This window comes from Drosophila pseudoobscura, chromosome 3 (genome assembly GCF_009870125.1).
Source record: "Drosophila pseudoobscura strain MV-25-SWS-2005 chromosome 3, UCI_Dpse_MV25, whole genome shotgun sequence".
Lineage (NCBI taxonomy): Eukaryota > Metazoa > Arthropoda > Insecta > Diptera > Drosophilidae > Drosophila > Drosophila pseudoobscura.
In genome coordinates this window covers 15,940,158-15,965,239 of record NC_046680.1, presented here as the reverse complement: position 1 = coordinate 15,965,239, position 25,082 = coordinate 15,940,158, and the positions used below count along the sequence as shown (strand labels likewise).

The 25,082-nt window shown below is 47.9% G+C and overlaps 2 protein-coding genes across 6 annotated transcripts in view; one reads left to right on the top strand and one right to left on the bottom strand.

The window, feature by feature from the left end:
- LOC4804882 (flocculation protein FLO11) overlaps positions 1–25,082 on the top strand; it is a 30,904-nt gene that overhangs the window by 2,105 nt on the left and 3,717 nt on the right. Inside the window, exons 2-7 of one of the 4 annotated variants that reach the window (XM_001361333.4) lie at positions 7,334–7,479; positions 13,395–13,579; positions 19,307–20,009; positions 20,077–20,164; positions 24,480–24,926; positions 24,990–25,053. In XM_001361333.4, coding sequence (XP_001361370.4) covers positions 13,396–13,579; positions 19,307–20,009; positions 20,077–20,164; positions 24,480–24,926; positions 24,990–25,053 — 1,486 coding nt within the window. In that variant the 5' untranslated portion in view covers positions 7,334–7,479; position 13,395. Of the gene's footprint in view, positions 1–7,333; positions 7,480–13,394; positions 13,580–19,306; positions 20,010–20,076; positions 20,165–21,367; positions 21,465–23,628; positions 24,123–24,199; positions 24,389–24,479; positions 24,927–24,989; positions 25,054–25,082 lie in introns of those variants that run through there. The other 3 variants (XM_033377345.1, XM_015184770.2, XM_015184771.2) reach the window with 3 other exon arrangements.
- Positions 1,025–1,724, bottom strand: LOC26534313 (uncharacterized). Of its 2 annotated transcripts, none has more exons than XM_015184773.2 (3): positions 1,623–1,724; positions 1,226–1,486; positions 1,025–1,172 (listed from the first exon to the last, which is right to left on the bottom strand). In XM_015184773.2, the coding sequence occupies exons 1-3, from the start codon at positions 1,630–1,632 to the stop codon at positions 1,093–1,095; spliced, it is 351 nt and encodes a 116-aa protein (XP_015040259.1). In that variant the 5' UTR covers positions 1,633–1,724; the 3' UTR covers positions 1,025–1,092. The 2 variants fall into 2 exon arrangements, with proteins under 2 accessions (XP_015040259.1, XP_015040258.2); XM_015184772.2 differs by having other exon boundaries at positions 1,550–1,705.

Below are 25,082 nucleotides of genomic sequence, written 5' to 3'. Positions count from 1 at the left end.
CCTGTGTTTTCCGTCTTCCCATGGGGTCTCTTGAAATGTGTGTTCAATGGGCGATTTCCTTCATGTGATTCTTTAAATGATACAATTTAAATAGTAATTTAGTAATAGTAATAGGTATTTGCTCTCCATCTGTGCCCTGTGACATATTTCTTATTCCACGAAACTGACTTTAGTCCAGTCGTTCCATTTTCTCTATTCCAAACTGCCCGAAAACTATGAGATAATTCAAAATCGTTTCAATTGCTGCCATTACTATATTTTCAAAGAACATCTGCATACGACCTTGAATTAATCTTGGCCCTTGGCATAATTATTTGGTCTAGCAAATAGGTATAGTATTTCGAGTGTGGCTGCCTAGTACTGGTACTAACAGTACAGTGGGCTGTGGGCAGGGTGGATTGCGGCAGGTGGCGTGACTAATACATTCCGCCATGGCAAAGTGAGTTTTCGAAAATTTGAAACAAATTTCAGTTGGCCTCTTCTCGTCTCCATGCGCCTAACAATAATGGCCGAGTTGTTGTAGCTGCTAACGAGAGCTGCACAGTCTTTTATTTCTGCACACATGCTCACTTTTATGGTTTCGGCATTTAAAACTATGGCGCAAAATTCAAACACTAAAACGTAATTGAAAAAGCATGAGAGATGCCGCTACAGGTAGTTGCTTGGATGGCGGGGAGGGGAGGCTGGGCTGGGCTGGGCTTGGCTATGGGTACCGACCACCACCTTAGCCAAACTCGAAGTCGAAGCCAGTCGCGCACTAAATCCCAATGGTAACGCAACCATTAATCACAACACAGGAGGCGGCGGCGGCGGCGGCAAGGGGAGCTTATTTCGCTCATTTGAGCCGAGTTAATAGAGGAAAAGTGGTAAGCGCCGCAGAAAACACAATTGGCTTGGAAAAAGTTCCTTCCAGAAATACAAAATACATACATATGGACATGTATGTACATATGTATCTCATGGGTCCATCTATGAAGTGCAGCAAGATTGTCAGTTGAAGAGTTCAAACAATTATTTTTATGAGTGGGGTGTTGTGGGCATAGAGGAATACTTATATTATATGTACATATAGTCCACAAAACTTCACACATATCATTCGTCATTATACCGAATCTTGTTTCGTAGATAGCCGTAGTATTCATAGATGACAAATATCGATATGACCGTCACACCTGCAAAAAAACTATCGCTAATATCAAGAGTTGGAGGCCCAATGTTCTCTTACATAGCATTGCCGAAATGAAGAGTATCAATGAAAGCGCTCTATCGGTCGCCATGTAGAACGACGCGGACAGCCATTTCCTTTCCAAATGGAAGATCATGAAGAAAATAAGTTCCAGGCACCGGGAGATCAGGATCGTCAATAGCCACAGCAGCAACGCCAATGGAATGTTCTTGATGGCTCCAATTAATCCCATGATCGAGCCAGCCGTTGTCACAAAATCAGAGATGGCCATTATAAGAGTAACTATGGGGTACTCCGTATCTGTGGGTATTCGAGGGTCTGATCAGTCTGCCGTCGCACTGTGTGGAAGGGGCCCGAACTGACCCGCCTGAACTAGGTACGAGGCGGTAAATATGGTCCCAATGATCCAGCCGATGGCAATGATTACGCAACTCACTCGCAGGCATTTCGGATTAAGAGCCATTTTCCAAAAGGAAAACTCACAAACATCTTTAAGACAGGCAACGCTGTGATATAGCGATTTCAATATATGTACATTTAATGACAAATTCAGGCCCTTTAGACGTAGGAGACCCCTAGGTACTCCGTAGGTAGTAGGGTAAGTACCACCTCAGAAGTGTTCATTGTATTATTGTACTTCGATCCGTTTTGGCCAGCTCATTAGCCATTCGCGGCGCAAGCCACGTAACAGTAACAAGGCATAAAAAGGCTAAACAAAAATACATAAATACATATCAAGTATTCCATATTCACACCACTCACGATGGTCTATCAGGTTGCATGCACGCGATTCAAATCAATTGCCACAATGACACACATACGTACAAATTGTTATGCTGCCAACAAGCTACATATATACTATAGACGGTAGGTACGTATGTATGTATGGGTGTATCTGAGTATCGTCTAGTGCCTAAACCAGAACAATGACGAGCCTGTAAAGACCTTCACGGTGGCGAACAGAAACAGAAACCTAGCCAAGAAAACAGATGACGAGACGTCTGTGCAATAACACTAGGTAGGAAAGGGAGGCCCCCCGGCACCGAAGTTTTGCATACCCTAGAACCTAGACCAAAACTGGAAATAGACTGCCCAAAGTTCCTGAAAGACATAGGAATAGATGGGTCTCTGCCTCTGCCTATGGAAGAAGTCTTAAGGCCCTTTGCAAGGGTATAACAATAGCAATAACACTCTACACACATTAACGTCATTCAGTGGGGTGGGGGGAGAACGGGGAGCACGTGCTTTGCATGTCCAATTACAAAATATGTAGCAAGAACCTGCTCGCAAAGACATAACTTACAAGTTTCCATCGGAATCAACAGGTTCCCTCGAGTGGTGATTGCAGGGGGAGCCGAGGGGAGTTCGTGGGAGTGGAGGTGGGAGAGTGTTTCTCTTTTAACCGTTCTTTCTTCTGCATAATTACAAGGTTTCGAACTCGGATTCGTACGAATAAAATCAAATATTCAATCGACACAATGGCCCACATTTGACCTCTATTTTTGCCTCTTTGCTTTGTTGTGTTTCGGCTGCTTTACTTCTATTTGGGTTAATGTTGAAAAATTGTCGTCTTCTCATTCACTCTCCTCTCTCCACTCCACTCTCCACTCTCCTCTCTCCAACTTTCATTAGGGCAAAGAAATGAAGAAAAGCGAAAAACCTTCTACTGGCCGCTCTAATCTTTTGCACTCCCAACGCGAACTTCTTCGCCAAGATCATGTCCGGCACCGGCTCCGGCTCTGGGTCCGGGAGGAGTGACAGATGGAGGCCCAGTGCTTGCCATTTCACTTTTTATACTCCGCAGAAGGTTAAAACGATTAGCCATTAATGTTGGCCAATCTTTCTGATGCTTTTCTTTTATAATTTGTGCGAGTATCAACTGTTTTTTGTTTGCCTTCTTTTCCATTTGGGACAAAGTCATTATGTTCAGTCGGAAAGATATCAGATGGGTGTATATCTACTCGTTGTACTACGTGAATACTAGAGCGCCAAACGGATGCACAGAAGGAAGTTGGAGACGATCCATCCACAGGATGGAAATTTCCCTGAAATTTCTTGTCATACAAAACACTTTCGAATTCTCTGTTCGAGACCACAACTAATGACCTCTTAGCTCTTCAATAAATTATAATAGATAAAAGACTAATTGGATTCAAAGATTCCCCCAAAACAAAGCCAAACTCTGAGTGGCTTTCTTCATAAAAGATTCATTCACTTTCCCTTTTTCGACCTTATCAGCGACGAACGTGCAGGAAACGGTCAAGTGGAGAGACGACCTTTGAATGGTGTGGCAAGAATTCATTGACCCACAGCCGATAAGACCTCGTGGATACTCCCCTCAGTCATTTATCGCGCACGGACAGCATCCGGACGGGACCACGCCCTTTGATAGAACAATATATTCAAGAGTGAAATGAGATCCCATCGGCATTGAACGACAGAGAGAGAGAATCATTTCAGAAGTCATTTCATCGGATTTCACGCTCCGGCGGCTCTGATTAGACGCTCGATCCGATCATTGCAACAATTAAATCCAATGAAATTTAATTTCGCAATTGAATTTCATTTTCAGCATGCTTGCAAATTGCTCAAGCGTTCGGGCTCAGGAATTCGCTGTGTTTTCAGTCCGTTTCCCCCTCTGTTCCTCCCCTCTGTTCCACTCTGTGTTCCCCCCTTGTTGCGGCTTCTGTTTTCTGATTTTTCACTGGCTTTTCATTGATTGGGATTGGGTTTTCCATGCGTATGCAAAAACAGCTGCCCATCGACGAAAAGTAGCCAGAAAGAGGTTGGATTTCAAATCCAAACGAATCAATCAATAGTTTTAGATCATTTTTTAGCTGGGATTACGGGAGGCTACATTAGATGACTGACCCACCGCAATGGCCAATGAATTGACAATGTTCCGAGGCTCCGTCGAGGTCAGTGAACTCTGGCATTGATTTCATAACAGGTTCCTGCGGCAGGAACCCTTCGGGAGCCGACAAATTTGTGGATTCGGCTCGGGCTTCCGCTACTCTTGTTCATGCCCCATTGACTTTGGACTGGCTCTGGCCCGATCGACCGCGAGCTGGCTCAGACTCGTTTCATTGTCGATTGGGCAGGCCTTGCGATATTCTATTTGATGGCTCATCGGTTATTCGGTCCCGGCTGTGGATCGTGGCCCCAGGCCCCGACGAGCACCGATGATGCTCCTTTGTTCTCTTTATGAGTATGTGCGGTCCAGGTGAATGACTAACGGCCATCAAAACTATGACTAACTGGTCTTGGCGAGTGGGTAGCCTCCAGAGTTCAGCTCTGCCTACTTTCCAGTACCTGGATCAAGGATAAACCATCGATAAGCTCTTGAGTACTCAACAAACGGCTCTCGAATGGGATCGTTCCAGCCCCAAGATCATGTTTGCAGCACAATCAGAGCATATTAAGTGTGGCAAGAGTGAATGAGGGGCCACATGATTCTTAATATTTTTTTGTTTTCGGCTGCAGAGAATATAAATTAACGCAACAATTAACAGAAACGAGTTCTTGTTTCGTGCGAGAGTAGAGTAAGTGAAATGAGAGGAGATGGGGAATCTTGCCTCTCTCCGTTTTATTGAACAGCTCTTCAGCCATTTGTGCCGGACGGACCCCCGCTGAAGTGGCAAGGGAAGGGGCAAGGGGACCCAAACTCAGCCAAGCGCAAGATGGAAAGAAAGAGGCAGACGGTGACTGAGAGACGGAGTGGAGGAGTGGGGGAGAAGTAGAAAATGTTAATTTTGTGCCCATCCCCCATCCCCCACCCCCCATCGATGATGATGACTTTGTCGATATTTTGGAATGAAACTTGAAAGTCTTCTGGGGAGCACACTTGAGGCAGCCCAGACTAGACCCATTCGGATGAAAACCTCCGCTGAGGGACTCCCAGAACTGCCTATTAAACGAATCCAGACACTTTGAAGTACGAAACAAATAAACGGACGTATTTGTAGATATAAATTTCCTCGCCCAGATACTCGGATTATTATTATTTTTAAGGCTTATGGCTGAAGGCTTCGAGTCTGGCTCTCATGTTGTGGTCGTGTGGTTTTCCACAGTTTTTCAGTTTTACTTTTCCACCTGGCGACGGGACGGACTGTCTTGGCATTGGAGTCTCGCCTTACCCCACACTGAAGTGAATTCTGTCCGCTCACAGCCTATCACAGTCTCCCCCACAACATTGCGAGTGCGAGTGCGAGTGCGGGTATGTGACAAATTCTCCATAAATACATTTGGCCGCCGGACGGGAGTTCAGTAACCCAGCGTCTGAACTGACCCACATACGAATCTGGCAAAAATAGAGTGCGAAAGTGAGCAGCAGCTGGAAGAAGGAAAAGCGCACTTTTCTACACTCAATCGAGGAGCCCCCCATACTAGCTCTGATGCGAAGCTCATTAGCGGGTGCTAACTGTGACATCTATACCGAAAATATCTATAGAATGGCTTCCAATCGTGGGTGTCCTTCCAACAGAGTCGCATGAAATCATCATCTACTTATTCACGACAATTATTTTCATAGCTTTTTCCTTTCGTTTGGGGCTACGGGGGAAGTGTTTGTTGATTATTTCTTTCCTTAATGTTGGGAATATTCCCATTTCCGTCGTTCTGCATTCCCTGGCATCGTCCCCAGTCTGGCATTCGACTCACTTGCGTTCTCGTTTCTAGGTTTCTAAACAAAGCAAACTGAACCGAAATGAAATACGAAATTCAATTAAGTTTTATGGATACAGATGGGAGATACAAAACGAATTTGAGTGCATAAAATTAATAACAAGAGCCGCCGAAACACGTTCTGTCGCGTCTGTTAATTTATTCATGGACTCATCGCTCGCCGCATTGTTCGATTTCCGAAAACAAACTTTTACTTTCCATCATTGTTTTGGAGCCATTGTGAGTGCTCTCGAAGAGATCTTCTCTTCTCCCCCTGCAATTAATCTTCGGATAGCCCACAGGCCCATCTTCCCTAGGGCCCTACGGCCGTATCTGTGGGCAGGTGAAAGTTTTCCGTCCGTTCTAAGCCACTGGGCCTGGGGCCATTCCGATCCCCATTTGCATAAACATCTCCACCTGCAGTGGGCAGCTGTTGCTGTTGCACACTCGATGCCTGGAAGTGCGTAGAAATCAGATCAACATTCATTTTCCAGCCCAGCTTTTATTTACCTCTTCAGCGGTGGATCATCACGATAAGAGTCTTGGTCTGCCCGGTACCGAATGGGTTTTCCATGGCATCAAAACAACAACAATCTACAAGTTCCATTTGTAACAGATTTCGATTGAAGTTAATGTACTTTATGGCAATTTTAGTCCCATCTGGAGCAGGGTATACTTGCTCTCCATTGCACTTGCTTAGGCCTTATCCAATTGCATTTCTTTTTCCTCCACTCACAGGCTCGTTGCAGGCGAGTCTCCTTTTCGTGAGTAGAGTCCTCAGATCCCTGTCGGGGACCCTATCGACATTTTTGCCGGCCCATTTCTATGCAAATCAGCTGAGAACACGCACATCACACATCCCATCAGGAGCCAGGAGCCAGGAGCCAGTCCTTGGATGGCCTCATACACTTATAATGGGGCACAAGCTTTCAATACGCCGCATGATATGCGATATGGTGGGTTATGCAAATTCAAGGGGTTAATGGGAGGATATGGGGGCGCGGGCTAGCCCAGCCAAATGCTAAAATTCTTTGGGCCACGGGCTTGGCTTGGCTTGGCTTGGCAGGAACGTGACAAAATGAAGTCTGTTTTTGTTTTTTTTTGGTATTCAGACTTACGTAATGCGCTGGGCTTTCTAGGGCTGGGGCTGGTGCTCTGTGCCCGGGGATAATCAAGATTTACGGTCGAATTTTCGTCTTTATCACTGGCCAATGTGGAGCTGGAGGGGAGCAGAGAGGTCTGACTTTGTCTATGGGGTTCACGGGGTTCACATTCGCTTTCTGGGCCATTGACCGGCTAATGTATTGATTGATTTCCTTACCAGGAGTTCCACCAACAGAACTTGTGTGTTGGCATTGTTCCACTGTGTTCGGCCACATGTGTGCCGCACACATGTTGCCCCTTGAAAACAGCTGATTCAACCTTGTGGTCCCCACATTTCGATTGCATCACTACTAAATGTGTGCTGCTTGTGCTTCGTTTCAGATCACCCACACAAGACCTTCGAACCATGTAACGACAACTCGAACGATTCGACAAACATCAGAGGCCACAGAGATCCCACGAGAGGTCTCGTTGTAGTACCCAATACAGTTTCAACTTCAAGAAGTCTCCTCCCTAAGCGAAATCAGGTAAGTACTCGCAGGTTGAGCAATGGATTGAGATGGCTGCTTCGATTAGTAAACACTCAGAGATCAACAGGCAGGCAGCGATCTTTGATCTGCAGGAAATCGATATAAAGAACAAACTTCTGCCGCTGGCCTTTGCTGGGAATTATTTGTATACCCAATACTCAAAGAGAATCAGAAGGTATATTAGTGTGTAACACCTAGAAGAAAGCGCTTCTGATCACATAAGGACATATATTCTTGATAAGTATCAATAGCCGAGTCGATATAGCTATGTCTGTCTGTCTGTAACAGCTGGGAAAACTACACTTTATAGCCAGACTACTGTGATTTCACACTATTGCAATCGGCTGGCCCCTCTTCTGCTCCGTAGCTACGAAAAAATCATAGAGAATGACCATATCTCGCAGATTGCCGATTCTAGAACAGATCGGATTACCCCTTCCAAGCGCTTTCTCATCCTCTCTCTCTCTTTCACACACACTCTTCCTCGTGCAGTGTGCGAAATCTGGCAGAGAGGGGAGCGACTGAGTATCCCGCACGTTCATAATTCTTTTGTAATCATTGTTTGGTTGTGCTCCCATGGAGGAAATGTATGTACATATGGCTTATTGGATCCACCCTGAAGAACCATGTATTTCTTTGCTTTAAAGCCCTCGGATAATCCGGAGGGCAACATTTCAGGCATTCTTCTGTCTGTTTGTTTCGGGCATTAAGTAAATTTATGTTTATGTGAGCAAAGGAAGCCCGTAAAAAAGGCACTGCAAGACCACACGTGCGAACTTTTAAACACTTTAAAAAATTTGTGGAAATCTTAAATAACATAAGTTTCAAAATCAAGTATGCCCCATATTTCCATGCCGATAGATGGTTGAGAATTTACTCTGAACATAACATCAACTATCATATGTTTTCCCTCAGTGCAAACCCTACAAAGGTACAATATGACGACGACTCTGTTGTTATTTTAATGTGAGCTTCGTCTTGGGGTTTTATTCTGATTACAATGGAATGTGTGCAGGCAGCAGCAGACCTTCGCCGGGGAACGACCTTGAAGCTGTCTGTACGAACCGTATAATCAGTCTGCTTAACCCAATTTCGATATTGAATAGAGTTCGGCATTAGTGACTGCCACTCGCGAGGAAGTACAGTACAGTACAGTATAGCACAGTACATCACAGTACAGTACAGACTGTTGCAAGGTGACGGGCAACCTTGTTGTGTCCTCAGTTGATGCCCCCCGTGACCTGCCTCGCTTTAACGGGAGTGTCTTGATGGGAAATTCGGTTAGGAAGTCCGGAAAAGTTGAGGAAGGCAATTGGCAGCCTTCCAGATCGGCCTGGGTCTGGCTCTAGGTCTGGGTTTGCGTCTGTGGTGGTGGAGAAGGATGAGAAGCCGGTCCTTTTTGCCTTATTTGGTTATTCGGCGGCAGGCTCCTCTCTCTGACGATTTCGTTGACTAGGTCAGGCTGTATGCTTCACTTTTGGTTTCCGTGAGTGCAAAAGGGACCTGCGCAGACGGAAAAGAGAGGACAATAGTCTCGTGTCCTGGCAACATGAATTTGATTGGGATTTCATTTTCATTCGAAACTAGTCTGTGAAATCGGATTAGCATTGTGTAAATACAAAAACAAACGAATTAATTCTGCGAAAGAGCGGGAAAACAATCGCCAATCAGCTTGATAGCTTTTCCATAACATTCGGTGCTATTCGTGTGCCGCGGAGTGTATCTGTGTATAGCTTCTAGAGCTTCTGGCTTCTCTCCGAGCGAAAGGAAGAGAGAGCTCCCTCGCAGTTGCGCTCCTTGACCTTGGACACGCACAGACACGCACAGACACGCATAAAATGTTGCACTGCTGCTGTCGCCGCCGCCATAGGCGCCATCCATCTCCCGCAACATCTGCGTTTCCGAAGCCCAAAACCCAGCAGCCAGTTGCCAGCAGCCAGCAGCCACATGTTGGGGCATCGCGGATAATTCTCGAAACAGGGAACAAGTGTGTGGCAAATAAATAAACATATGTAGGAAATACTATATTCTGCGGAACAGACATCTGTCCAAACGATCCCCTCCGCAATGGCTTCGAATTCGGACTTGGATGCCAGCATCGATGATACGCGGTAGGTACACCCAAATTGGAGCATCAGGCCCACACCAGAGCTGGCAAGTGAGGCCGAGAAATCAACAACATCGGCGGGGCAGCATCTGAATCAGCAATCGCTGCGTCATCATCGTCAGCCGGCGCCCTTGTTATCAGAATTCGCTGCCCTTTCCTATTGATTTTCATCGCTCTATCATCTATCTGTCATCCATCATATACAGATTGATTGATACGAATGGGCGAAGGGGGCCATGGGAAGGGGGCTACGCGTGCGGGGGTTCATTTGTGTCAAATGGAGTGAAAACAGGCCCCAACCGAATAGAACTACCGAGGGGGAGCTTACACAGAGAGCAGGGGAGCAGGGGAGCAGGAGAACAAGGAAGGCATTGTAAGCGAGAGCAGGAATAAGGTCTTGCCCCTAAGGAGATACACAAAAGTATCACCGATTAGCCCCCGGTTTTCCATTCGGTGCCAAGATACCTATAGATATACCCTATTCATTTATGGAGAATGCAAGACGCAACTTATCGGTACTGAGCTCCAATTGCACATTCCTTGGGTTACACCTTAAACGTGGCTGTTAAGAACAAATATTGCCCACATTTACTATCAGATGAACGCCCATTTGGCAAATAAATTGTGGGACATTCGCAGTTCTTGAAACATCAGCAAGGTGCAACCATTGCATAGCCTTGTAGATTGGATTGGATCATCGCAGTGCTTCCCAAATTATTCAAACTATTCAATATTCAAGAAAACCATTCAATTCAATACCCACAATGAAAGTGTGGCAAATTGGTTGTATTCCAATTTGCAATTTACATTTTCGCTGCAGTTTCAAGATTGAAAGTCTAACTTTTGTTTGGGTTTGGGTTTGGCATTTTCATAATTCGCAGCGACCTTCAGGGCCGCCCCCAATCCGCGTATTGTTCAAAGTCGAAGCCTGCGAAGTGTTGGTCATAAAAGTTAATGGCAGACAGCTCCATTCAGTGCGGTAATACCCCAGAGTGGCAGTGGCAGTGGCAGTGGCAGTCGCAATGGCGGGGTTTTGCATCGTACAATGTGCGATGAGCATGCAGTTTCCTCTCCGAGTTTATTTGGCTTTCGTTCGTTTTCCGTCTTCTGCCGCGGCTTTCCGGTCAGGGGCACTTTCCTTTTCAATTTGTCTAGCTCTTTAGAGCCATTTCGCAACGACGCGGCGTTTGTTTGCCATTGCGATTGGTGCTGAGGTGTCTGCCAACAAGTGTTTGCTCTGAGGCCATAATCGGAGTCGAGAATTCCGCTGTTCGCCTCAAGTTCGAGCCGGCTATGGCGATGGAGCTCCAGAGATGCCTCCTGCCCCCTGCCCCACGGCATAATTAAGTTGGCACATTCGCGTAATGGCCAACTGCAATTATACGCTGCGATGGAGCCCCTGTTCGGGTCTGTACATAATTATAATGTTCGTTGTGTGGTGGCTGCCTGCCTCTGTTTATTGTTAGTTGGTTTTGTTGGCGTTTCTGTTTCGGCTATGATACTCTTTCCCATTCCAGGGCACTCCAAGTGCGGCCACAAGTATTTACACGAAGGATCGTTTGGCAGTTCCCCTCTGGAGTTGTTATGGTCTACCACTTGGCAAGACCCCGAAAGGGTATTGAAAGAGACGGCTTTCGAGGATGGTTTTTGTTCAATGTTTGCCCCCTTTGCCACCGCAGATGTATCGTATCGTGAGGTTAGAGAGTGTGTGCTCATCTGCAAAATGCAAATGAAAGTCAAAGTTAATTTGTTAGATTTTCCCGTTGAGATACCCGCACTCGTCCGCAGATACAGATACACGGTCTGTATTGTGGCCAAATGTGTGGCTACATTTCCATTTTCGGGACGCCTTTTGCTGGGCGTGAGATTTTCTTTGGGTTTTGTGTGGGCGTTACTTTTGGGGAAACCCGAATGATTCTACATACATTAATGATTCCACAGATCGTAGAATCTCCAAAGAATAGCTAGTGCACTAATTTCCCACACACTCCCAGCTCAATTGGCAGCAGTTCGTAATGAACTCGGCCTTGGCATTCCCCCAAGTTCAATGCCAAACCATATTTTGTGATCCAGACTCCAGACCCCCCTGGTGGCAGTCATTCCATTTAATTAATCAACGCTAAAACGAAATGAAAATTTTCCAGTTGTGTGTGTGGATTGCTTTGCTCATCATCATCGTCATCATCCCCATCCCCATCATCGTCCCCATCGGCGTGGCATGGTTACTGCACCCACAAGTGTCGACACGAATCCGCGGCTGCAGTTTCCATTTCGATGCGCAAAAAATTCTTTAACTGCCAACCGCTCGAGGGGCACTGAAGGGGTGTGTGTGAAGAGGCTTGTCCCCCCCCAACCCCTCACTAATTAGTACATAAATACTTTGGGACACACATGGAGCTGGCTGCTCTACTAACGAGGCTAACTGCGTTAACTAGGTTAGAACTCAGGGCTTTCTGGTGCGGTCTGAACGGTCTATAGAAAAGGACATGTTTTCCGAAAAGAAAAACCATATTTCATTCAAAAATGTTAAATCCCCAAATCTATTAGAAAAGGTCACTGTTCCGAGTCTTAAGGAATTAAGGAGAATTTTACAATTGCAAAAAGGCATCGTGCCACGTCCATAATAGTAAATATAGAACAGATAAATAAATGAACAACATAATTTTACAAGCCCCCGCCTTCAAATGTAAAATTTTACGTGATTTCTACATGACTTCTACACAAATCTGGTGCCCGAAAGTATGCTACGAAAAATGGGTTTAAGGGTTTCAAATCACAGTACAGGCATGACACCTACTTAAATTGCACCTGAATTTTGGATTTTTGGTGTGTTCCTTAGCCCCATAGTTTCTATATAGATAATGCTGACAACTATAAGAAAACAGTGGCTCTAGTTGGACGGCCAGCACTTGGCTGTGGCGTGGCTGTGGCTGTCATTGATGGATTCTTGTACTCTGTGAGTGCCAGGGGAAAAGTAAACGTGCTTCGAATTGTTAAGAAATGATAAAATACACATAAATTAAAATATATACCCGTATAAACATATCTATATGTACATATAACAGCGTCTGTGATCATTCGGCATCCCCGAACTTGGAGTGAATCACTTCAGACCCATTACTCACGACCCGCCTCATTCGTCTGGCGCCGAGAGAAGCCAGAAACAATACAATAGCCAAAGGCAGCGGCATCGCATCCACATCGTCAACAGGCGGCAGGCCACAGAGTTCAGCAGCGAAGACAAATTCTTATTTGAAAATAGTTTTCCTTGAAATGCCTTTGGCCCGCCGCCCGGCCTGCACCGCTGCAGCTTCAATTTTAAGCGAATTTACTGCACAAATGGACAATGCATTTTGCTCTTGGGCCTGGGCATGGGTCTGGGTCTGGGTCTGGGTCTGGGCCTCATGGCATTTATTTATTGGTTGATTCATTGATCGAGTGGGTTGTGGGTCGCACACACATATTAATTATGAATTTAAGTGGACATTTTCCACTAAGGACTGATGTGGCAAAAGTCGGGGTCACCTTCTCCACCTTTTCCGCACGCTGAACTGCTGTCAGTTCGGGTGGCTTTTATCGCGAATGCAATGTGACATTTAATTTCCCCACCATCCTTGCCATTCCTGTCAGGAGCTCTGACACAAGGGTGTCATCGATCGATCCATTAGCGAGGTGTCGGGGCAAGTGAGTGACGGGAGCCATCGCGGAAGGCATCCCATCCCAGTCCAAGGAGTAGCTCTAACATCAAAATATTTGCCACATTTTAGCTCATAAAAAACCCTTTTGTTTTGTTATTTCGTTCCAGCATGTCTTCCGGCCTGATGTCGTGTGTGAGGGAAAACTCGCCGCCGCTGGAGCTCGAGTTGGATGCGAGTGCCGATGGTCCATTGTCACTGCCGGAGGGCAACGTCAGCAGGTCACATGGGGGGCCCGCCACCTCCACGCCCATCTCCAGCCCCGGAAACTGTGGCCACGAGCCCGCAAATGCCGGTGAGTTTTGTTACCTAATGGCTCCCATGCTCCCATCATATCCTTGGAAAAAGCTCAATTAATTGGCTTATTGTTTATTCGATGGCACACAGATGCGAAAACATTCAAGTACGGAATGTGGGATTATGAAATTGCCTTTGGTGCCGACTGGGAATTGCCTGCCGTAGTGGAGCTTTCTGCTTCATCTGATGGTTTCCCCCAGAGGCTTCTGGCATGGCTTTGACTGACATCCCCAAAGGAACTCCTGGGGTGGCATGGCAATCAAATACTTGTTGGGGTAGCCTTTAATCTCGACGCAAGGATGGAAGTGATACACGACTAGAAGCATATAGTTTAGGGATTCATTTCACACATCACTGTACAAAGCGAGCACAATCCGGGCTCCGTCGAGTGGGAATTGTTGGAAGAGATGTTCGGACAGAGCCCTGTACTGTCAGATTTGTAGTGGGAGGTCAAAGCTGGCTCGTCGCTTCGTATGTGCATAATTAGATGGGGCCTTTGGCTTTGGGTACCGTACCACCACCAGAGATACGAATACGAATACAGCTGCAGATGCAGATACAATGAGCGCGAGATACGCGCTTTGTTTGTCCGCTAGTTTGGGGCTTGGGCCAGCCGAATAACTGGATAATGTTTATATAATTGTGGGTAATACTCGTACAAGCCCCACGTGCTAATTAACACCGACGACTTTCTCCACAAAAGCGAGTATCGACCACAAATGTTCTGTTCTATTCCGCGGTGAAATGGGAATGCAAATAAGAACAGGCATGGAATGGGATTTCACTTCATTTTGGGGCTACCCGAAGTGTTTCTGTTGTTATGACAACACCAATAGTAACAACAACTTCCATCAGCAATAACAATGTGTACATTTCAGCATATATTTGTGTGCATAAATACATGGTAGCTACACGGGTCGCTGCACAGTGGGTGAGATCACGATCCACCCAAACAGCGGGTCGTACTACACTTTTGAAACCTATAAATTGAATGTGGATTGGCTGGATCTCTTCGGCTGTGGCCCATTGTACAGGGTCTTGGGGTCTTGGCTCAGCCCCTGACAGGCAGACAGGCCGCCAGGCCGCGAAGAGCGCTAATCAGCCCGATTTGGCAACCTGGCTAAGAGTGCGACACAGCCAATAGGCCCAGACATGCGACGCTGTCGATGACTGTTCGCTTGGGGCTCTCTTCGGTTCGGTTCGGTTCAGTTGAGTTCAGTATTTGATTTGATTTGAGTTCGCCTCGTCTGGGGTTTCGTTCGCTTCGTTTTCGTTTTCGTTTTCGTGGATTTCGATTTCTGTATTTCGTGCGACGGCAGTCGCCGCCTTCCCATTGATTCAATTCATTCTGTGCGCTCCGCTCCACCTGTACAGGTGAAACGATTTCGACGGTAACGCCGGTTATTGCACTAATTGAATTGTCGTCGCTGTCGCAGTCGCTGATACCCTCGCTACCCTCGCTACCCTGCCACCGAAGTGGAATCGAATTGAAACACTCAACCGCTGTTCGTTCCATCTGTTATTAAATCCGCATAATTTGTAATCAATATTATCGGCCAAGCACCGACAAATACCTGGAACATCGCGGAGTCATTAAGTAGAGTGCATTTTCTGTGGTTCTGTAAAGTGAATTTTTCAAGTGTGAAGTGGAGTTGGGGGCTGTGGGGCTTGTTTACAAGAAGCAACAATCAGTAGAGTAAACATCGCGGGGAATTTCTCAATTGAACAGAACATCTGCGGCTATTTTCGGAATTCATTTATTTAAACAGGTAATCAAATGTATTGTTTATTGTTTATTTGGGATAGAAAAATTCCATGCATTCTCCCTCAACGTTAACAATATATTTATGCCACCTTAGAGCGATATTATATAAATTTTGGGCCATGTCAGAGGGGCTTATCAAGCGACGATGATTTTTCGGGTTCAATCCCCGTTCAGTGCAGGCCCCAATTGAGGCAGCCCTCTAATTGAAGTGCCGAGTGCCAAGAGTTGTGTAACCAATTCCGTGCGTCTCGCAGAGTGTCGATTGTTGGTGTGATTTGGTGGGCGGTCCGGCGGGAGGGGAGCTCGGCTCTGATAAGCTCGTGGCCATTCAGCACGCTCCCGATCGATGGCAGTCAACGTCTTTGGGCTTTTGGGCGATTAAAACAACCTGGAGATTGGCAGAGAGCCGACGCGCTGCCTCCTTATCAGACCCGATGTTATATAAACAAGGTCTGGGATAAGACCAATCGATAGATTGGAATAGAGAGGAGGTCTACGGTCATACTCCTTCTGGGGACTATTTCCACAGCCAGATTAGAGAACTCTTCGTTCGGGATAGCATGGTACATGGTTATCATTTCTGTTCTCTTCAAAACCCCAATTCCCAATTCCCTATACTTGATATTGGTTATCTTCTCAGTTCTCTCTGTTCAAAGTCTCTTTTCCGATTTGTGCTTCATTGGCGGCTGGTAGATTTCTGCACTGATTGGTGGCTTCTTCCACACAATACAACGTTTGCCCTGAACAATGGCTCAAATATAAAGTAAATAATGGTATCAAGTGATACGAGTATACGCTATCTGCGAAACGTGAGTGATATTTGCTTTGACATCATTTTCTATTTGGAAAAAAACCCCCGTAGTCCTGTGCCCTTTTCACTGGCCCAGACTCAAGGCTAGGCCTCGGCTAATCCATGGAAAGAATATCCAATTCTAGAAGCTTGCCTTGTAGCGGCTTACGGGCCAACAGAATATATATTCAGCGTCTGAAGGCCGCAAGACCTGTTCGCTCATAAGAACAGTCGTTGAAAAGTGCAACTCTCGGGGCCTCCTCTGGCTGGGGGCTGGGGGCTCACTATTCTAATTCCATACGAGTGGACGTGGCGCGGCGCGACACTGGCTCACTTGACCTTCCCCAAGCCGAAGACTGGCAAAGCCCACATCCGCTGGTGGTGGCTGGTGGTGGCTTACAAAACTCGCCAATTACTGCAGCGGATTTGCATTTATCATGATGTCGAGGCGTTGTGTGGTGTGGCAACAGTTTGCCAATGATTAATTAATAAATGAACCCACTCGCCGCACCGAACCTTTTTGGAATCGCACATCGCAAATCGAGAATCGAATGGCTTCGAGTAGGAATTGGTGTCAGCGAAACTGTCGGAGGCAACACTCCGGCGGACCACGCACTCCGCCCCGGGCACAGTGGGCACTCGGGGAGTTTAGAGACAATCGAAATGATTCATTATCGCAGTGCATCATGTTGCCAAATTGAAAAGACTTGAGTCTATTTTGATGTATTACAAAATCTGACAATGACAAAGAGGCAAGCAAGCAGTTTCGCCCACATTCGCGGAACTCCAACCGATGACAGCACGCGAAAAAGCGAAAACAGCGAAACGGGGACCCAAGCAAGAGCAGATCTTGCTCAATGGACTTTAGATGGATTAGAAGTAATATAATACAGGGAGGGGTCTCCCTCTTTTTCCTTCCCTTCCCTTGCAAGGGCCTTCCATATTAAGGCCGCTCTCAGTCCCAGAAGGGTTCGCTCCGCTGACCCAATTAGCATTCTATAAATAAGCGATTGTCACTTGTCGGAGGGGAGGTACTCGTACTCGTACCCCCTGTTTGGCGGTTAAAATTCCATTAGCAGCAGGTCCCCAAGCAATTTCCAGTGGCACCCCCCAAAAGCTAATAAATAGAATGTCGCGCAAGTGCCCTTCGCCGCCTCCTCGACTTGGGGGGCGACTGTCAGCGACCTCTTATGAGTAATCAAGCGATGACCAGCCCCAACGCCGCTGGAACTAAACGTCAGCATCGGGCAAATAATCCGTATATCTTTGTATGTACTGTCTGGCCGTGTTCGCGTGCCCCCAAAACGTGACCGGCATTCGAATAGGCAGACCCCCAACACTTTGATTAGGCGGCCCATTGGGGGAAGCGTTGTCTTCAGTATTTTAGAAATCAATATGCATATACATACATACTCGTATATAGTGGCTTCCGTTCTGTTGAGAGTTGGGTTCTCTTCCACGTACACTTTTTTTCTGGCCTGGTCTGTGTTTAGTGAACTTTCTTCGACGGCATGACACATAACACACATCCATGAATGCAATGCCTTGCAGAGTGAATCACTTGTGGAGTTCCAGGAACTCCTGGAGATGGGGATGATCTCTCCAGAGAAAGGGAGCTACTAGATGGTTTGGAAACCACCGAATGCCCGGCCACAATCAAGAGCTGTTCTGCACTGAGTTTGGTATCGTGTAGCTACATATGTATTCCACATTCAACATTCCATATCGACCGATAAGGAATCTACCTGCAGCCAGCCACTCTCTGTCTCCCTCTCTCTCACCATATTATCGCCCTATCGAAATGAAATAAACAATTGTTGAATAGAAGTCGACGGACGACCCAGCAATTCCACTTCAATTGATTATATTTTACGATTCTGGCTAATTACGTCGCTGGAATGGCGTCCAAGAGGTTCGTTTCGACTATACTATCGCATTGCACTGCTCAAGGTATTCGACAAGATCTATATAAATATGGATTTCTGGTCATAAATGGTCCCTACTTTTCTGTGCACGTGGTGCTGGATTGAAGACTATTCAGAAGCATTTCTCTCAGTGTGCATGCACTATCTATCTATCTATCTATCTATCTATCTATTTGTCTATCTATAGCTGTCACGTTTCTTCTACCTGTCACCCTCGCCTTCCCCTTTTTTCGCTGATTTGGGAGTTCCCAATTAAAGGCCCTCAAATTTTTGCCTATTATGGGCATGTTTTTCGATTCGCTTCGTTCTCGCCCATTTATTGTTTATTTCTTATCGCTCCGCCTTTCCGCTACGTTTCTTTGGCTCCTACCCTGAGAAAGATTCTATTAGCAATCGATGAATGGTCATGGTCTTTGGGCTGTGAGTAACTGAGGAAGTAGGATGGAAATCGGAATCATGATTCTTACCGCTTTACCGCTTACCTCATCGGAAGTGTTCTACCACTCAAAATCGGTTATCGGGATGAATAACAGGAATTTATTTAGTTATTTACTTTCTTCGTTGTTGATTCAGAGCCTCCTCTCCCTAAATTGCTCATATTTCTACTGCATTTTGGAAAGCTCCTTATGATTTCAGTGTCAACCATTATGTTTATCTTCAGTTGCTTAAATGTCAAGCATTTCTTTTGAGCCAAATTCAGCATAACCTGAAAACCTATACCCGTAAAAGAATAACGGTCGCAAAGGGTGGCACAAGATGGTTACAAGATGGCACCAAATTAAGAGCAAATTGTTTTAGTTTTATTCAATTTTGCATGGCAAGGCCCCAAATAAATACGCCCATAAAACAAAACCACAAATAGGAACAAGATCGTTTGGTTTCTTAAGACATTCTACATACCCGTGCCTTTCTGTGTGCCATTCGAGTTGACCTTTTTCTATAATTTACAAAGTTTCCCGCCTTTTTAGCACCACTCGCACCACAGCTGATCGAACATCTGACTTTGAAGGGTTGCATTTCTCTGGCCAATGCATGAACTTTTCAAGTTGAATTTTGTTTCCATGAAACTTTTGAATGTACGCCAGAATTTTGTTCTGTGCTCTAGGGGTATGCGGATGGATAACTATTCACAGCAAGCCCTATGCCATATGTCTCTTTATTCCGTATAAAAGTAGTTACCAAACAAAAAATAAACATGTTTTTGTGTCAAAATTTATGTCTGATCCTGGGCCTTTATCCTTCCAGAGCAACAACTGCAGCAGCAGCAGAAGCGTCGCCGTTTCCATCCGCTGCGTAACCTGCGCCGCATCTTTCGGCGTCGCACCATCAACAGCTCTGCGGACAGCCCGTCCCCAGCACCTGGACCCGGACCCGGACCTGGACCTGGACCTGGCTCCTGCAACACCTTGCCACCGCCGGCCAGCAGCTGCAGCGAGAAGAATCTGCGTAGTGTTAGCGCGTCACCCGCCTCCTCGGCCGCCGCCTCCTCGCCGGGCTCCCCGCTGAACCAGCAGTCGCTGGGTGAGAGCTACCAGACGCAGTCGCTGCCCAAGTCCAAGTCCTACGGCTCGCACCGCGATGAGCTGCTGAGCGTCCTCCTGGGCAAGAAAAGGGCCAGCAAACAGGCGCAGCACAACTCCGAACAGCAGCAGCAGCAGCAACAGCAACAGCAACAGCAGCAGCATTTCCCGGCGGACGCCATGTACCAGACACAGAGCCAGCGCCAGCTGGGCGTGGCCGTCTTCCCCGAGACGCGCAGCCTGAGCCGCAGCAGCTACTTCTCGGAGCAGCGGCACCAGCAGCGACACCTGCGCAGCGTCGGCGACTCCACGCAGGAACTGGGCGTGGAGCGGGAGGGCAACGCCAGCACGGGGGCCGGCGATGGGGCCGCCGACATCTCCGACAGCCAGCGCAGTCTCAGCGAGGGCCGTCTCCTGGACGTCGACGGGTGAGTGGTCCAACCCACCGATCAGATCCGAGTGTGTCTAAGACCGTTCCCATCTCTCGTTTCACAGGGACTTCTCTCGTGAGACTCTTTCGCAGTCACACGACAGCGTCTTCTCCGAATCGGCGACGGCCAGCAGCCTATCGATTGTCCTGAAGGTAAGTCGGTTCTAGGAACTCGCCAGAGGACTCCTCCTCTAGTCGTTCAAACTCTATCTATGAAAACTATAAAAGCAGAGCAGAGTCACTCAAACTTGGTAGCATCTTTAGCCTCCAGTGATTGATGATCACTACTTTTCACTCATTTTTCCACATCTATTTCTACAACAAAGCTTTTGTTTGGATACCATGGATGGTCTCTTGGGAATCCGCTTGGGGTCTCTGTTTCTGTTTGTGCTGCAATCAATCTAAATTGATTTTAATCAAATTTAATTTGTGCTTTTGTTGGCATATCAGCAGCTGTGATGTGACCAAATCTCGCGCAGTCAATGGCCATTGACTCACATACGATCGATTCATTCTTTTGTGCGGCTGCCTCTCGTTGGGCAAGGGTCTCGTTCGGTGAGGCAATCTGAGACTCTGGAACAGAGTTTACAAGCCAGTCAACTGATTAGATGTATTATCTGGGAATTCAACAAGTCCTCATTCATTTGGGGATTGAGTTCAGTGAACTCCACGGATACTGGGGCCTTGATTGGACTAGAGCAGAGATTCCTTCACATTTATCCTAGATCCATTCCGAATTGCGTAGGAGTCCGAAACGCAATGCTCTTGCCACAAGAGTTACCTAATAAACTGAACGATCATCATTAGCCACATCATTATCACATGTTGTCTGTGCTTTTTGGTGGAGAAGCAGTCCGCTGAGCCACAGGGAAAGAGTGAAAGAGGGGAAAGAGGAAAAGGAGGAAAGGCACGCGTCGTGGCGCAACTGGAAACCGAACTGCAGTTGCAGTAAACCATCCCATCGTGCCATCGTACCATCGCTCTATCGCTCCCCACCCCCAACGCGTGGCAATTTGCGGCTTCTTCCTCTTATGTTGCTTCTATTGCTTCTCCGGTTTCTGGACAAACGAGTTGCCAGGCCGATGGTTGCTTGGCCGCTTGGTCGCCTGGCCGCTTCTTGTTATTCCACTTTTTTCCACTTGGCTCCACTCGCTCTCTATCCCATCCCACCCCATGCCATGCCATCCCATGCCATCCCATCCCGTTCCATTCCATTCCCCTGGCAGCTTATTTGCCAACCTGGTTAGCAAATAAATCGCATTTCTTTCTGTTTCTATGCTATTGAACTCCTGCAAAGCTTTCCGCTAAATCAGTTTGCATCTAGCCATTTGCCAGTGAAGACCAAGGCAGCGCGCTCGCGGTTCTCGCTTCGATTCGATTCGGTCTGATACGGTCCGGTCCGGTCCGGTCCGTCTAGGCTCGTGAAGAGCACCAAAAATACTTGGTTCTACCGGTACTGCGGGGTAGCTGTGGATGCACATATTCTACTGCGATTCCTGAGTACCAGATCCCAGTCGGTAGAGATTAAGATTCAGTCGCAAATGGAGGTTCTATCAGCCAGTGATCGTTGATCAGTGATCAGTGATCAGTGATCGGTGAATGCTAGTGCAGTCTGTACCGCGTCGGGACGAGTCACTTCGATCCGCTTATTCTGTCTGCAAGCACAGAAAACCTTGTCGTATATCTTCTGGGCTGGTCTGGGGCTAATCCCCCACTGAAAGACTAGTCAATTTTCCTTGGAAAAGCTGAAGAGCAGCCCGAGGAACAAGCATAGATCTATAAATATTTACCAGTCGCAGATCTGCTCCAACCCGTTTGATGCATTAATTGTGGAAAACAGAAAGAGAAATACATCTAGTCGATGGCCATAATGCAGGCACAGTCAGGGAGGGGGAGAGGGACAAGGAGAGGAGCTGTGGAGGAGCCATTAGCTTGGACGACATGGAATGACAGTGATATGGTAACACGGTAACACGCATCGACAGTGACTGGGGCCGCTCAGGAGTAATCAGAGCCGTCATCAGGCCGTCCCCATCCCCGAAGCGAAGACATTTCACACGCTTCTCTCTAATTGACCAACTCAGAGGGAAAACGAGGTGCTCGGTGGAGGGGGGGCTGGTGCAGAGGCCTGCTCCAAGTGACTTCCTGGCCTGTCGGGGTCCCCTCTCCTGGTCCGAAATCGTTTTCGGCCTACATTCACTGCAGTCCCATGTGAGATCTGTGACACTTCCCGTCTGGCCTCGCGGGCTCCATTGCATAAGCTCCTGTGTGAATTTGCGTACATCATAGATTTCCGTGTCCATTCGGCACTGGATGGTGGGGGGGGATGGGATGGGATGTACTGGGCCAACTACCAGCGTCTGCAGCATCCGCATAAAGATTTTAATTGCATTTCTTCACACGCTGCGCCCGACATTCTGAAGTTCAGCAAAAATGCTACCCATGTCCATGTCTGTCGGTGCACTTCACGATGCACCGATGGTTGACAGATGGGGAGAAATTCGTTGGCCAGACGATCCGAGCCAAAGGGTTGGAATCTACCAAAAAGATACCCTACACGAGAGTGCATCCTGTTTGTCTTGTCAGGAGCTAGGCTGTGGGATGAGTAGATGAATATATAATAGAATCTTTATAGGAAAACCTTTCGTATAGATTGGATTTATGGAGCAGTTGGAGTCAAGGTCAAGCCATTCTCCGAGCGGATGCCCCCATCTGGCTGCGAATAGACCGTTTATTCCACTTACGGCCTGCGGCAGTTGCCATTTGTTGGATACCTGAATTGCAGCTCGGACAGCCAAGTGATGCAATTGCATTAATTCAAAGTGATTGCCAGCCCCTACTCCCACTTGGCCAACTGCTGTTCCCATTCTCTCTCTCTGCCTCTCTCCCCCCATGCCACTGCCACAGCGACTGCTGTCGGAGCACAGATTGCGGCAAGGTGCTGTGGTAATCAATGTTGGCTTGTTGGTTTGTTGGCTTGCTGGCCTGCTGGCTTGTGTGTGGCCATGTTTGGAGCCACTGGCCACTCCCCCTTCACCATTCCGCCCAGACGAGTGGCCCACTCAGCAAGTGTGCCAATAAATCAGTGAACGTGACGGGGCTGGGGCTGAGGCTCGGTCTGGTCTGGTCAGTGATTTGCACCGGACTGGAAGTCGGATTAGTCACCATTAGAATAGGTAGAAAATGCCTCGATAACGAGGGTTGAGGGTAGATCTACCTGGCAGAGGGAGGAGAGACTCGTAATTCCCCGAATAATATCGAACAGAGCAGATGTGCAGGATTGAGCTTGAGGAGTAAACAGCAGGTAGGGGAAGGAGCACATTATGCCACACAAAAATAGAGATCTCTCACAGAACATTGAACTCCGAGAGACAGTCTCCGCCACCCCATATCCATCAGCATATCTTTAAAATTGATGGACGAGGTCTTTAACCTGAACCAGCCCGGCACTTAATCCTCGTGCAACGAGGCTCGGGCCCCCCCAAAAATAGAACTTTGACTAGTCCAAGCAGATGGTGGCGTCACGTCACGCGCCCGTGCAACTGATAAATGACATAGGAAAAGGAGAGAGGCTTCCCGTCCGCTCTATCGTGTGTGCACTGTAAATGTAAAGTAATCCGAAAGAAAGCGGGGAATGTTTACGTTGGGCCTGCATCTGCATCTGTACGATTTGCTGTCTCTGCCTCTGGGTACCCTTGAAATGCGTTCGAGAGCTGACAGGGCCTGCCTCGCGCTCAACTATGTTCGACTAGGTAAAAACTCCACTATGGCGGCGCCATTTCGATTTCCATTTCAATTTCACTCTCGTTTTTCCCTCGTCGAGGGTCGATCTGCTCATACGCTCATCTGCTCTGCCCTCTGTTCTGCCGCGAGACCATTTTCAGTTGCACATTGCACTTGGATGCGCATACATCTGAGGCGCTGGCTGGTGTGGTTTTTCTGGCTTTGTCTCAGTGGAAAGTGAAAACATTGGGATCGCGTGCCGCCTCCATCGGAGACAGACAACAATAGCCCTTGTTAGTGCCCCGCTCGTTAGAGAGCCACGAAGATGGTAGCCGGAAGCACGGGTTCCCTCAAAGTGCAGGCCAATCCATTCAAGCTCTCGTTTACGGTAAGACTTAAGGGTTGGGCCCATTCAGGAGTCGCAGGGACACAGTTGCACAGTTGCACAGTTGCACAGCTCCACAGTTCCCCCACAGCTAACCAATCGACCACATTGGCAGTCATTCGTAGCCTCGACACCGCATTGAGGCACTCGAAATGATCGACTTCAAGCAGAATCCGTTCAAGATGAGGCTGAGCGGCTCTAGCATCGGCGAGAGTCGTCTCGGCCGCAGCTGCCTGCGCGCCCGCTTCGTGTTCCGCTGGAAGAGCTGGGTAACGGCACAGCCGCCCCCTCACCCGCCCCCCCTAACCATGCGTCTATGAAGCAGCAGATTACCACATTTCGCTTTGCATTCCATTTAAGGCGGAGCTCACAGACGTCCTACGCAAGCGACGCAATCGACCCGATGCCTCCGACGAGGATCTGGGCCTGCCCCGCAGTCCGGCATCGCCGCAGAGACGGGTGGCCGGAGGCCAGAGCCGCAGTGCCGCGGTGGGTCACAGTCAGGCCCGTGGACACAGCCAGAGCGAGGTGTCCTCGCTGAGTCTGCAGAGCGTGACCAGCGCCGAGGAAACGGAGGACAGCCAGCAGAGCCAGACCCAGAGCCAGAGCCACAGGTACCACTCGCGGGTGTCGACCAGCTCCTCCGTCTCGATGGGCTCTGACATACTGCGCCCGCACCCCGAGGACGAGGTGGATGCGGTCGGCACGGAGCGCCACCGGCTGTCCCACGCGGCGGCCAAGCACAAGATGGCCATCAGGCCGGCCAAGAAGAAGGGACCCAGCCGACAGCACCGCAGGACATTGGAGGTGAGTGAAGATGCGCCCATGGCCTTGATAACATATGATACTGATTTCTGCTCGTATCTCCAGTCCTCCATACCAGAAGCCAACGAGGATATGCAGAAGACATGTCCGGGCCTGAAAGCAGTCCGTGGTAAGTGACCTAAGAGGCTCTCAGAGCTC

Bases quoted from the DNA above. Each gene is read 5' to 3' on its own strand.
- LOC26534313 (XM_015184772.2), bottom strand. From the start codon at position 1,649: ATGGCTCTTAATCCGAAATGCCTGCGAGTGAGTTGCGTAATCATTGCC. The intron at 1,487-1,549 runs GTCAGTTCGGGC...GAATACCCACAG, and splicing joins CTCGTACCTAGTTCAGGCGG to ATACGGAGTACCCCATAGTT. The intron at 1,173-1,225 runs GTAAGAGAACAT...GTTTTTTTGCAG, and splicing joins CTTCATTTCGGCAATGCTAT to GTGTGACGGTCATATCGATA.